The sequence below is a fragment of the Lissotriton helveticus genome, chromosome 11, assembly GCF_964261635.1.
Source record: "Lissotriton helveticus chromosome 11, aLisHel1.1, whole genome shotgun sequence".
NCBI classification, from domain to species: Eukaryota; Metazoa; Chordata; class Amphibia; order Caudata; family Salamandridae; genus Lissotriton; species Lissotriton helveticus.
Window position 1 is genome coordinate 5783565 of NC_136072.1, and position 12878 is coordinate 5796442.

Here is a 12878-nt window from a genome sequence, read left to right on the forward strand (position 1 = left end):
CTTTCCCTGTGAAATGTCCACTCCTGGGCACCCCAAGGTGAAGCCAGGCATCCCCGGCGTTGCTGGGGCCGTTGTGGAGATTAAGCAAGCTATTGCCCAGAGTTGCAGAGTGGGACCCATGGTTAGCGTAGGCACCTCGGCGAGAATTATCGAGTCCGCCGACATTGACCCAAGACCCTGCCGCATCGGGAATTGAACCCTGGTCCCGGGCCGACCTCTGCTTCAGGGTCTGCCGCTTCTAACCAGTGAGCCACACTTCTCCACAATCGTCAGATATTTTTATCACTATACGTCAGGGGTGAAGGGAGCCAACCAAGGAGATGTTTCTCCGGTGACAGAACATTGTAGCTTTACCACTAAACAACTGTCTTGGGAGAAAATCAGAACTTCAAAACCTAGCTCACAAGTGCTTACTTCAAGGAAACTGCCAGCCAATCACAGCCTGCCTGTTGGCTGAGGTGTGTGAGAGGGACTAGCCAAAGAGAATGTGACCCGCCCAGTCACTGCAGCCAAGGTGGACATGGGAAAGGGGGACTGCTTGCTTAAAACAGTGTGATCCATCTAATTACTAAAGAAGAGGCAACCACAGCCACTGCAGGAAGCGAGAAAATGAAGTGATTGTGGCCCCTTCATAAAACATTGTAAATACATCACTGCTAGATAAGTCATGAAAAGTTCAAAGACCAACTAAAGAAATATTGCAAACTTCAAAAAACATTGTAACCCTAGTACTCTAGATGGGTTTGGGTGGGCACCAGAAAACAGAAAGAAGTCCAACCCTTTGGGACTGTACTTTCTTCTTTGAAGATTGTGGCCCAGACCCTACCGATGGCTGGGGCAGATTCTCGTAAAGTGTAGACGATAGAAATAGGGCAAAATATGTCCATTACATAGAGTACGGGCACTGTACAAAACCGTCATGGTGCACAATAGTTTGGTGATGTACAGAGCTGAGCATTTGGAGATTCTTGTCTGGAGATGTTGGCCAAACGCTATTTGCACGCCACTTGACAATTCTTGATTTGTATTTGTGGGGTACTTGTGAAGCTTTGCCTTCCACACCCCAGCACAGTACTAGGGGTGTCCTTGCAAATGAAGAGAGATATCACGCAGGGGCAATGGACAACCACATTGAAGGTTGACCGGGGTCTTTGATGTAGAGGTCTGCGGCCCGTGGTTCACTCCCTGGATCCTTGCGGACTTGTTCTGCAATGGAGACCGCCCTGACCTGGATGGAAGCAGCTGCTGAGGATCCCTGGAGGTGGAGGGCGACAACTCTTGCTCTAGAATTTTCCTCAAGGATGAAGCGAGGCAGGACCTGAAGAAGGGACCGGTCCTGTCTCTCTTCAAAGAAACTGAGTCTTGAAGACGATGACGCCTCCAGCGACATCCTCACCTTGGTCAAACTGCAGAGCATGAAGTAATTGCGATAGTTCTGTGGATTAAAGAACTCTCTGCTGAGAACAGTGTGCGACGAGCACACAATGGCATCTAGTAATTAAAGGACTGACCAAAGGCTTGAAGTAGAGAAGGATAGTACCGGTAATTCTGCCTAAAAACGTCGACTTTCTGTCCATTTCCTCAATAGCCAAAGTATTTTCTTTGGTCTAGCTTTGGCAGCAGACCCCTGCAGCATAGCATTGCTTCCTGCCACTCTGTCGTAGGGCCATTGTGGTGCCTCTGGTACAGCCACCACCTCATCATCTCTGGTAGAGGGCAGTGTGTGTGAAACGATGGTGGAGAGTGTGGCGAACCTTCATCTAATCCTAAATACAATGTCCCCAACGCGACCGGGAACCAACGCCGCATATCTGTGGATGCTGACTGCCCTCAAGCAGTGCTTGAAGCTCCCACGTCTCTCACTGGCAGAACCTCAGCTGAGGGTTTCCATCTCCAAAGTGGTACATCCTAAAGCAGACACAGCTTTGAAGAGACGTCAAAATGCAGAAGAATTTCCACCACCAGTGGCGATAGAAACTTTGGAGCATTTTGGCCTCATATTAAGTTTGGTGGAGAGGGCCGTCCCTCACAAACATGGCGGATAGCTCGTCCTCCAAAGTTTATAGCCTATAAAACTTGTTATTCAGTGGGCGGCATTTACAACGCTTTTTGACGGACAGAAAGTTTGTCCCCCAAACTCTAGATAAGGCTCTCTTGATACGATCAATCGCCTGCCCTCTTCAGCTAAGCCTAGCAATGGCATTCCCTGGAAGTCGGAGTGTAGGTCATTGGTTGCACCCGTGTCCCCCAGTAATGCTCTCCTACCTTCTAAGGGATTTTGAAGTTTTTATGTTTCTTCCATCATCTTCTTCTAACTTACTCAGGGTTGACTGTCAGTTGATAGCGCTTCTTCTTGAGGCCAAAGGCCCCAGTGTTCCGTTCCCTGCTCTGTACCAACCACGCGGGATGCGCTTCATTGCACCCTTTCTGCATGAGGCCAACCTGGCATTTTTCCAATCAGGCTTTTCCATCATTTGTCTCCAGGCGATAATTTGTTTTCTGGTTGGTTATCAGGCTAATGGTGACTATTAAATTGGACCTCATGTAGAAGCTAGTGGAGTGGGAACCTCACCAAACTTATGGTTCCCTTGGGCTGGACAAAGTGCCTGGTGGAGGTTCCGCTAGCCCCACCATTAGAAATCTGTAACCTGAGGTCCATCCACTTCAGGGCTATTGGTCCATTTATGTCAGAAGGCCTACTTTATTTAGGGAGGTATTGCAGACAAATAATATACCTGCACATAGTATTCCTGTTCAGGACTGTCAGGAAAACTCAGGCTGCCCAGAAGAGGAAACACTGCAAATGGCTGCAAATGTTGGTAGCAAATTCCTAACACATCAGGCAGATTTGGATTGTAGATTTGGTTGGTGTATTTCAGGACCAACAGCCACAGTGGGAAATTGTTCCTCAAAAGCAACAAATCTTGGAAAGCAAACCAATCAAAATGGCAGACACTCAGAAAACTTCTCCGGCTTCCGTGCAAGCGCCGCAACGGTGGATCAGCCAAAGGAAATAAGATCTCTGCCAGATGAAGGGGGTGCTACAATATGGCAGGACGTCCTCTGTCATAGAAGCCAGGGCATCTGGGTGACCTGGTAGGCTTATGGGCCACCCATAGAGATCTGAATCCTCACCTATGTCATTTGTGCTCTTTTGTTCTACTTTAATCTTATTTTATTTGACATTGCATTTATTCATATTAGTTTCATGTAAATTCTTTGCTAAATTCAAATTGTTTCTCTCTGTGTTCTTTTGCATTTTTATAGAATGTGCAAAGTTGTATTACTCTTTGGTGGAGGTTACTTTTTAACACTTTATAACAAACATTAATGTCGGATGGCAGGAGGCTGCCCTAGGGTCTTGACAAAGCCATCAAGCTAAGGGACAGCATGGCAGGACTTTCACGCCCAGGGAGCTATCCTAGTGCTGCATGAAAGGATCATTATTCATTGTGGTCAGTGGCTTCCTAAAATGTAAGACTAGTCTCAGATTGCCCTCTTTTCACTCATTCTTCATGTTACTGTTCTTTGTTCACTTTAGGGTTCAACACCACCAAAGGGGACATGGTGAGGTCCATCCTGTACCCCAAGCCGGTGAACTTCAAGCTTCATCGGGACGTGGGACGGTTCTTCATGTTCCTGGCATTCCTGGCACTCATTGGCATCGTCTACACAATCATCATTTTTGTGCCTAGAGGAGTAAGTCTTTTTCTACTTCCTTGTTTTAAGAAAAAAAAGTGCATGTAGTTTCCAAGCAGGTGTGATGCCCCCTTCTGCTTGGCGTATCCTCAAACCATTTATATAAATCGAGAAACAACCTTTACAATGCAGTCATTACATCGCAACATCCTTTACATCGCATGTCACTACAACGCATGTCATTACAATGCATGTCACTACAACGCATGTCATTACAATACATGTCACTACAACGCATGTCATTACAATGCATGTCACTACAACGCATGTCATTACAATGCATGTCACTACAACGCATGTCATTACAATGCATGTCACTACAACGCATGTCATTACAATGCATGTCACTACAACGCATGTCATTACAATGCATGTCACTACAACGCAGGCATTACATCGCAAGTCATTACAACGCATACCATTACAACTCATAGTACCCTTACACTATCTGACACTTATCCTACTATTGCACTCACTGGAGTTAGAATAGTAATTATTACCCCTATTACCCCTATATTATCAAACACTGAACTTATATGCAAGGTAATGGTATGCATTGTAATGGTATGCATTGTAATGGTATGTATTGTAAAGGTATAATGCGATGCAATGGAATGCGTTGTAAAGGTAGTTTCTGAAAATGTGATGTAATGGCATGCTATGTAAAAGAATTAACCCTGGGCAAAGCACTACGCTACGCTCGCGTACTTTGCAAATTTTGCGCTACTTTGCACTACGCAAACTGCACGTAGCACAGTGCAAACACACGCAGCTTAGCATAGCACAGCAGTAATTTTTTGCTAACCTGCGGTCCTCAACGTCAAGTTGGCGACCGCGAGCAAGCAAAATGACATCCCGGCGAGACTTTTTCCTCATTCACGATCAGCAACATCAAGTTGCCGTTCGCGAGTGTGGAAAATAAACCTCCTGGCGAGATTCTCAACGTGGGGAGGTCAGGTTCCTCATTGCGAGTGGTCATGTATGCTCGTGACCGCTCACGATGAGAAACTACCAGTCCGTGTTGAGAAAGCTGCTGCTCGCACTGTGAAAGATGCCGTTTGCAATGATTGCAGAGTGCGTACAAGCATCCGGCACTGTGCAATCATCGCGAACAGGGTACTACTCAGTTTTCGTAGTGCTACGCGTAGCTCGCATAGTGCGAAATGCCCTTCGCGTAGCTACACCTAGCACTACTTCACAAACTACACCCAGGGTTAAAAAGAATGCATTGTAAAGGATGTTGCGATGTAAAAACTGCGTTGTAAAGGCATACGTTGTAACGTGATACATTCATATAAATCCCATAAAATACATCTAAGATTGTCCATGAAAGCTGTGGTACTCATTTCATGACCAGCCCTCCCCGAAAAGCAGGCAATCACTATGCCCCACACGAAAAGAAGACTCCACTTTTCATCACCTGGTCAAAGCACAAGAGATACGAGACCCCTTGAGACCGCCTGGAGCCAACGCTTAGGAAGATATCTACATTTGGCCATACCACAATGAATGCTCCACAGCGTGCTTCTTGTAGCGGGACGCCGATGATGAGAAGGGAGGCAGACTCGCAACAGCGTCATGCGTGACGAGGACCATATTGAATGAACGTGCAGCGACTGCGTGGCATCGGGTGGGGGGTAAACAGCGTCCCTGGGGAAAGGGGAGCGGTCTCATCCTGATGGCGCCTCCGGTGAGATGCAATATGGTGGACAGTGGAGGACAATAGTACTCATTCTCACTGCTCCTCATTAAAACAAGCTCTCTGCTATGTCAAGACAGTGTCATCCAAGGAGGGGTTATTGCTCCTAGGATGAATGCCCGGAGTACGGCCGTAGGTGAGTCAGTGTAACAGACAACGACGGTTCCTGTGGACAATCAACAAATGATACTTAATATATAATAGCTCAGTCACAATAATCAAAGGCAAAGAGATGTCTGAAAGAGGAAAGGCATATACCACAAATTTTGTATGAAAAGACGTTGTTTTATATAATGTAATCACATTATTTTAAATCCAGTGCATGGTGTCCCAAGTGATTGTGAACCCTATATATCAAGGTTGTGACTCTTTGTGACATAAAAACAAGGTTTCGTCAAAAATGTACAAAAGCGAACATTAAATCAATACATAATATGTGCTCTCAGTCTACTAATACAGTAATGCTGGCTGACAAATGGTTCGCTTCACTTAGTAGATGACATTTCGACCCACTTAACAATGTGGGGTCTCATCAGACCTAGCAATGAAGGGGCACCTGGGGATGACTGTCAGATAATGGGGTGTGCACCGTGGAGGGTTTAAAAGAAAGAAGCGTGCTCCCATAGGGTTCAGTCGGGCACCTCTAGTGGGGAGGGTACTGACAGTCAGGAAGGATCAAGGTTGAAAGCCTTAATAATTCAAGTCATACTTTAAGGTACAGGACTGAACTCCTTCATGTCACCCAGCGGGGTACAATACTGAACTTCAAGCCATACCTCAAGGTACAGTACTGAACTTCTAGCCATACCTCAAGGTACAGGACTGAACTTCAAGCCATACCTCAAGGTACAGGACTGAACTTCAAGCCATACCTCAAGGTACAATACTGAACTTCAAGCCATACCTCAAGGTACAGGACTGAACTTCAAGCCATACCTCAAGGTACAGTTCTGAACTTCAAGCCATACCTCAAGGTACAGGACTGAACTTCAAGCCATACCTCAAGGTACAGGACTGAACTTCAAGCCATACCTCAAGGTACAGGACTGAACTTCAAGCCATACCTCAAGGTACAATACTGAACTTCAAGCCATACCTCAAGGTACAGGACTGAACTTCAAGCCATACCTCAAGGTACAGTTCTGAACTTCAAGCCATACCTCAAGGTACAGTACTGAACTTCAAGCCATACCTTAAGGTACAGTACTGAACTTCAAGCCATACCTCAAGGTACAGTACTGAACTTCAAGCCATACCTCAAGGTACAGGACTGAACTTCAAGCCATACCTCAAGGTACAATACTGAACTTCAAGCCATACCTCAAGGTACAATACTGAACTTCAAGCCATACCTCAAGGTACAGGACTGAACTTCAAGCCATACCTCAAGGTACAGGACTGAACTTCAAGCCATACCTCAAGGTACAGTACTGAACTTCAAGCCATACCTCAAGGTACAGGACTGAACTTCAAGCCATACCTCAAGGTACAGGACTGAACTTCAAGCCATACCTCAAGGTACAATACTGAACTTCAAGCCATACCTCAAGGTGCAGTGCTGAACTTCAAGCCATACCTCGAGGTACAATACTGAACTTCAAGCCATACCTCGAGGTACAGTACTGAACTTCAAGCCATACCTTAAGGTACAGTACTGAACTTGTTCAAGCCATACCTCAAGGTACAGTACTGAACTTGTTCAAGCCATACCTCAAGGTACAGTACTGAACTTCAAGCCATACCTAAAGGTACAAAACTGAACTTCAAGCCATACCTCAAGGTACAGTACTGAACTTCAAGCCATACCTCAAGGTACAGTACTGAACTTCAAGCCATACCTCAAGGTACAGGACTGAACTTCAAGCCATACCTCAAGGTACAATACTGAACTTCAAGCCATACCTCAAGGTACAATACTGAACTTCAAGCCATACCTCAAGGTACAGGACTGAACTTCAAGCCATACCTCAAGGTACAATACTGAACTTCAAGCCATACCTCAAGGTACAATACTGAACTTCAAGCCATACCTCAAGGTACAGTGCTGAACTTCAAGCCATACCTCGAGGTACAGTACTGAACTTGTTCAAGCCATACCTCAAGGTACAGTACTGAATTTCAAGCCATACCTCAAGGTACAATACTGAACTTCAAGCCATACCTCAAGGTACAATACTGAACTTCAAGCCATACCTCAAGGTACAGGACTGAACTTCAAGCCATATCTCAAGGTACAGTTCTGAACTTCAAGCCATACCTCAAGGTACAGTACTGAACTTCAAGCCATACCTTAAGGTACAGTACTGAACTTCAAGCCATACCTCAAGGTACAGTACTGAACTTCAAGCCATACCTCAAGGTACAGGACTGAACTTCAAGCCATACCTCAAGGTACAATACTGAACTTCAAGCCATACCTCAAGGTACAATACTGAACTTCAAGCCATACCTCAAGGTACAGGACTGAATTTCAAGCCATACCTCAAGGTACAATACTGAACTTCAAGCCATACCTCAAGGTACAATACTGAACTTCAAGCCATACCTCAAGGTACAGGACTGAACTTCAAGCCATACCTCAAGGTACAGTTCTGAACTTCAAGCCATACCTCAAGGTACAGTACTGAACTTCAAGCCATACCTTAAGGTACAGTACTGAACTTCAAGCCATACCTCAAGGTACAGTACTGAACTTCAAGCCATACCTCAAGGTACAGGACTGAACTTCAAGCCATACCTCAAGGTACAATACTGAACTTCAAGCCATACCTCAAGGTACAATACTGAACTTCAAGCCATACCTCAAGGTACAGGACTGAACTTCAAGCCATACCTCAAGGTACAGTCCTGAACTTCAAGCCATACCTCAAGGTACAGTACTGAACTTCAAGCCATACCTCAAGGTACAGGACTGAACTTCAAGCCATACCTCAAGGTACAATACTGAACTTCAAGCCATACCTCAAGGTACAGTACTGAACTTCAAGCCATACCTCAAGGTACAGTGCTGAACTTCAAGCCATACCTCGAGGTACAATACTGAACTTCAAGCCATACCTCGAGGTACAGTACTAAACTTGTTCAAGCCATACCTCAAGGTACAGTACTGAACTTGTTCAAGCCATACCTCAAGGTACAGTACTGAACTTGTTCAAGCCATACCTCAAGGTACAGTACTGAACTTCAAGCCATACCTCAAGGTACAAAACTGAACTTCAAGCCATACCTCAAGGTACAGTGCTGAACTTCAAGCCATACCTCGAGGTACAGTACTGAACTTGTTCAAGCCATACCTCAAGGTACAGTACTGAACTTGTTCAAGCCATACCTCAAGGAACAGGACTGAACTTCAAGCCATACCTCAAGGTACAATACTGAACTTCAAGCCATTCCTCAAGGTACCTCACTAAACTTCAGGTCATACCACAAGGCACTGTACTGAACCTGCTCAAGCCAAAACTCTTCAGCAGATCTCAGTGCAGTGGGCCCCTGGTACCCCCATGGCCATCCCATCTGGTGGCCCACAAGAGTCACCCCAAACCCTTTACTATTCCACTTACATGTCTCCCCATCCTATCTACCATCTGTTGCTCTAGGCAACTGCATTTTCCTTGTTTGTTTGTCATTGTTCAATAGAATTACATAATTTCATAGCATTTGCACAGTGCTCAGAGAGTGACATATCCCTTAGGAATGCATTCTGCCCATCCCTGGAGAACTTTACAAAGTTGGATTTCTTCCAACTGAAGGAAAAGATGGCACGGAAATGTTCACTCCTTGGTGCCCCTGGGGAACCGCAGGCGAAAGCCTTTCAAGGGCGCTGTGGAGACGCTGTGCTCAGTTCTCATTGCTGAAAAACCGGTTCCTTTTATGAGCCTTCTCTCATGAAACCTTATTGTTGTTAAATATTCCTCTAATTCAGACTAATTGGGCTCACTCTTCCATAACATAAATCATGTTACCTGTATAAACAATGGTAGCTGAGGGCATGTCTGGGCGCGGCACCATGTGGAATGAACCGCGCGACCTTTGTGGAAGCTTTCGTGCAGATCAGTGCACGCGCTCTCACAAGTCATGATGGAGTAAGTTCACAACAAGAGCCAAAAAAATTAAACAAAAAGTTATAAAGTCATCTCTGAAGGTCGTCTGTTGATGCCAATAAGTGATGCAGGATGATAGATCAAAGGGCTGTTCTGTTGATGGTGTATTATAGTACTGATGAGGGTGTATTATGGTTCTAATGGTGGTGTATTATGGTTCTATTGATGGTGTATTATGGTTCTGATGATGGTGTGTCATGGTTCTGTTGATGGTGTATTATGGTTCTATTGATGGTGTATTATGGTTCTAATGATGGTGTATTATGGTTCTGATGATGATGGTGTGTTATGTTTCTGTTGATGGTGTATTATGGTTCTATTGATGGTGTATTATGATTCTATTGATGGTGTATTATGGTTCTATTGATGGTGTATTATGGTTCTGATGATGGTGTATTATGGTTCTATTGATGGTGTATTATCATTCTATTGATGGTGTAGTATGGTTCTATTGATGGTGTATTATGGTTCTGATGATGGTGTATTATGGTTCTGATGATGGTGTGTCATGGTTCTGATGATGGTGTGTCATGGTCCTAAAGATGGTGTATTATGGTTCTGATGATGGTGCATTATGGTTCTATTGATGGTGTATTATGGTTCTGATGATGGTGTATTATGGTTCTATTGATGGTGTATTATGGTTCTGATGATGGTGTATTATGGTTCTATTGATGGTGTATTATGGTTCTGATGATGGTGTATTATGGTTCTATTGATGGTGTATTATGGTTCTGATGATGGTGTATTATGGTTCTGATGATGGTGTATTATGGTTCTGTTGATGGTGTATTATGGTTCTAATGATGGTGTATTATGGTTCTGATGATGGTGTATTATGTTTCTGTTGATGGTGTATTATGGTTCTGATGATCTTGTATTATGGTTCTGATGATGGTGTATTATGGTTCTGATGATGGTGTATTATGGTTCTGTTGATGGTGTTTTATGGTTCTGATGATGGTGTATTATGGTTCTATTGATGGTGTATTATGGTTCTGATGATGGTGTATTATGGTTCTGATGATGGTGTGTCATGCTTCTAATGATGGTGTATTATGGTTCTAATGATGGTGTATTATGGTTCTATTGATGGTGTATTATGGTTCTGATGATGGTGTGTCATGGTTCTAATGATGGTGTATTATGGTTCTAATGATGGTGTATTATGGTTCTATTGATGGTGTATTATGGTTCTGATGATGGTGTATTATGGTTCTGATGATGGTGTTTTATGGTTCTGATGATGGTGTGTCATGCTTCTAATGATGGTGTATTATGGTTCTAATGATGGTGTATTATGGTTCTGATGATGGTGTATTATGGTTCTGTTGATGGTGTTTTATGGTTCTGATGATGGTGTATTATGGTTCTGTTGATGGTGTTTTATGGTTCTGATGATGGTGTATTATGGTTCTATTGATGGTGTATTATGGTTCTGATGATGGTGTATTATGGTTCTGATGATGGTGTGTCATGCTTCTAATGATGGTGTATTATGGTTCTAATGATGGTGTATTATGGTTCTATTGATGGTGTATTATGGTTCTGATGATGGTGTGTCATGGTTCTAATGATGGTGTATTATGGTTCTAATGATGGTGTATTATGGTTCTATTGATGGTGTATTATGGTTCTGATGATGGTGTATTATGGTTCTGATGATGGTGTATTATGGTTCTGATGATGGTGTGTCATGCTTCTAATGATGGTGTATTATGGTTCTAATGATGGTGTATTATGGTTCTATTGATGGTGTATTATGGTTCTGATGATGGTGTATTATGGTTCTGATGATGGTGTATTATGGTTCTGATGATGGTGTGTCATGCTTCTAATGATGGTGTATTATGGTTCTATTGATGGTGTAGTATGGTTCTGATGATGGTGTAATATGGTTCTGATGATGGTGTATTATGGTTCTAATGATAATGTATTATGGTTCTATTGATGGTGTATTATGGTTCTGATGATGGTGTATTATGGTTCTGATGATGGTGTGTCATGCTTCTAATGATGGTGTATTATGGTTCTAATGGTGGTGTATTATGGTTCTAATGATGGTGTATTATGGTTCTAATGATGGTGTATTATGGTTCTAATGATGGTGTATTATGGTTCTGATGATGGTGTATTATGGTTCTAATGGTGGTGTATTATGGTTCTATTGATGGTGTATTATGGTTCTGATGATGGTGTATTATGGTTCTGATGATGGTGTATTATGGTTCTGATGATGGTGTGTCATGCTTCTAATGAAGTTTGTATTATGGTTCTAATGATGGTGTATTATGGTTCTATTGATGGTGTATTATGGTTCTGATGATGGTGTATTATGGTTCTGATGATGGTGTATTATGGTTCTGATGATGGTGTGTCATGCTTCTAATGATGGTGTATTATGGTTCTATTGATGGTGTAGTATGGTTCTGATGATGGTGTAATATGGTTCTGATGATGGTGTATTATGGTTCTAATGATGGTGTATTATGGTTCTATTGATGGTGTATTATGGTTCTGATGATGGTGTATTATGGTTCTGATGATGGTGTGTCATGCTTCTAATGATGGTGTATTATGGTTCTAATGGTGGTGTATTATGGTTCTATTGATGGTGTATTATGGTTCTGATGATGGTGTATTATGGTTCTATTGATGGTGTATTATGGTTCTATTGATGGTGTATTATGGTTCTGATGATGGTGTATTATGGTTCTGATGATGGTGTGTCATGCTTCTAATGATGGTGTATTATGGTTCTATTGATGGTGTATTATGGTTCTGATGATGGTGTGTCATGGTTCTAATGATGGTGTATTATGGTTCTAATGATGGTGTATTATGGTTCTATTGATGGTGTATTATGGTTCTGATGATGGTGTATTATGTTTCTGATGATGGTGTATTATGGTTCTGATGATGGTGTGTCATGCTTCTAATGATGGTGTATTATGGTTCTAATGATGGTGTATTATGGTTCTATTGATGGTGTATTATGGTTCTGATGATGGTGTATTATGGTTCTGATGATGGTGTATTATGGTTCTGATGATGGTGTGTCATGCTTCTAATGATGGTGTATTATGGTTCTATTGATGGTGTAGTATGGTTCTGATGATGGTGTAATATGGTTCTGATGATGGTGTATTATGGTTCTAATGATGGTGTATTATGGTTCTATTGATGGTGTATTATGGTTCTGATGATGGTGTATTATGGTTCTGATGATGGTGTGTCATGCTTCTAATGATGGTGTATTATGGTTCTGATGATGGTGTATTATGGTTCTGATGATGGTGTATTATGGTTCTGATGATGGTGTATTATGGTTCTAATGGTGGTGTATTATGGTTCTAATGATGGTGTGTCATGCTTCTAAT

General features: G+C 42.9%; 1 protein-coding gene across 1 annotated transcript in view; it reads left to right on the forward strand.

Moving 5' to 3' along the window:
* Positions 1-12878, forward strand: part of LOC144791022 (putative cation-transporting ATPase 13A4) — a 125478-nt gene that overhangs the window by 55449 nt on the left and 57151 nt on the right. The window contains exon 11 of the mRNA XM_078665650.1: positions 3542-3699. Coding sequence (XP_078521776.1) covers positions 3542-3699 — 158 coding nt within the window. The remainder of the gene's footprint in view (positions 1-3541; positions 3700-12878) is intronic.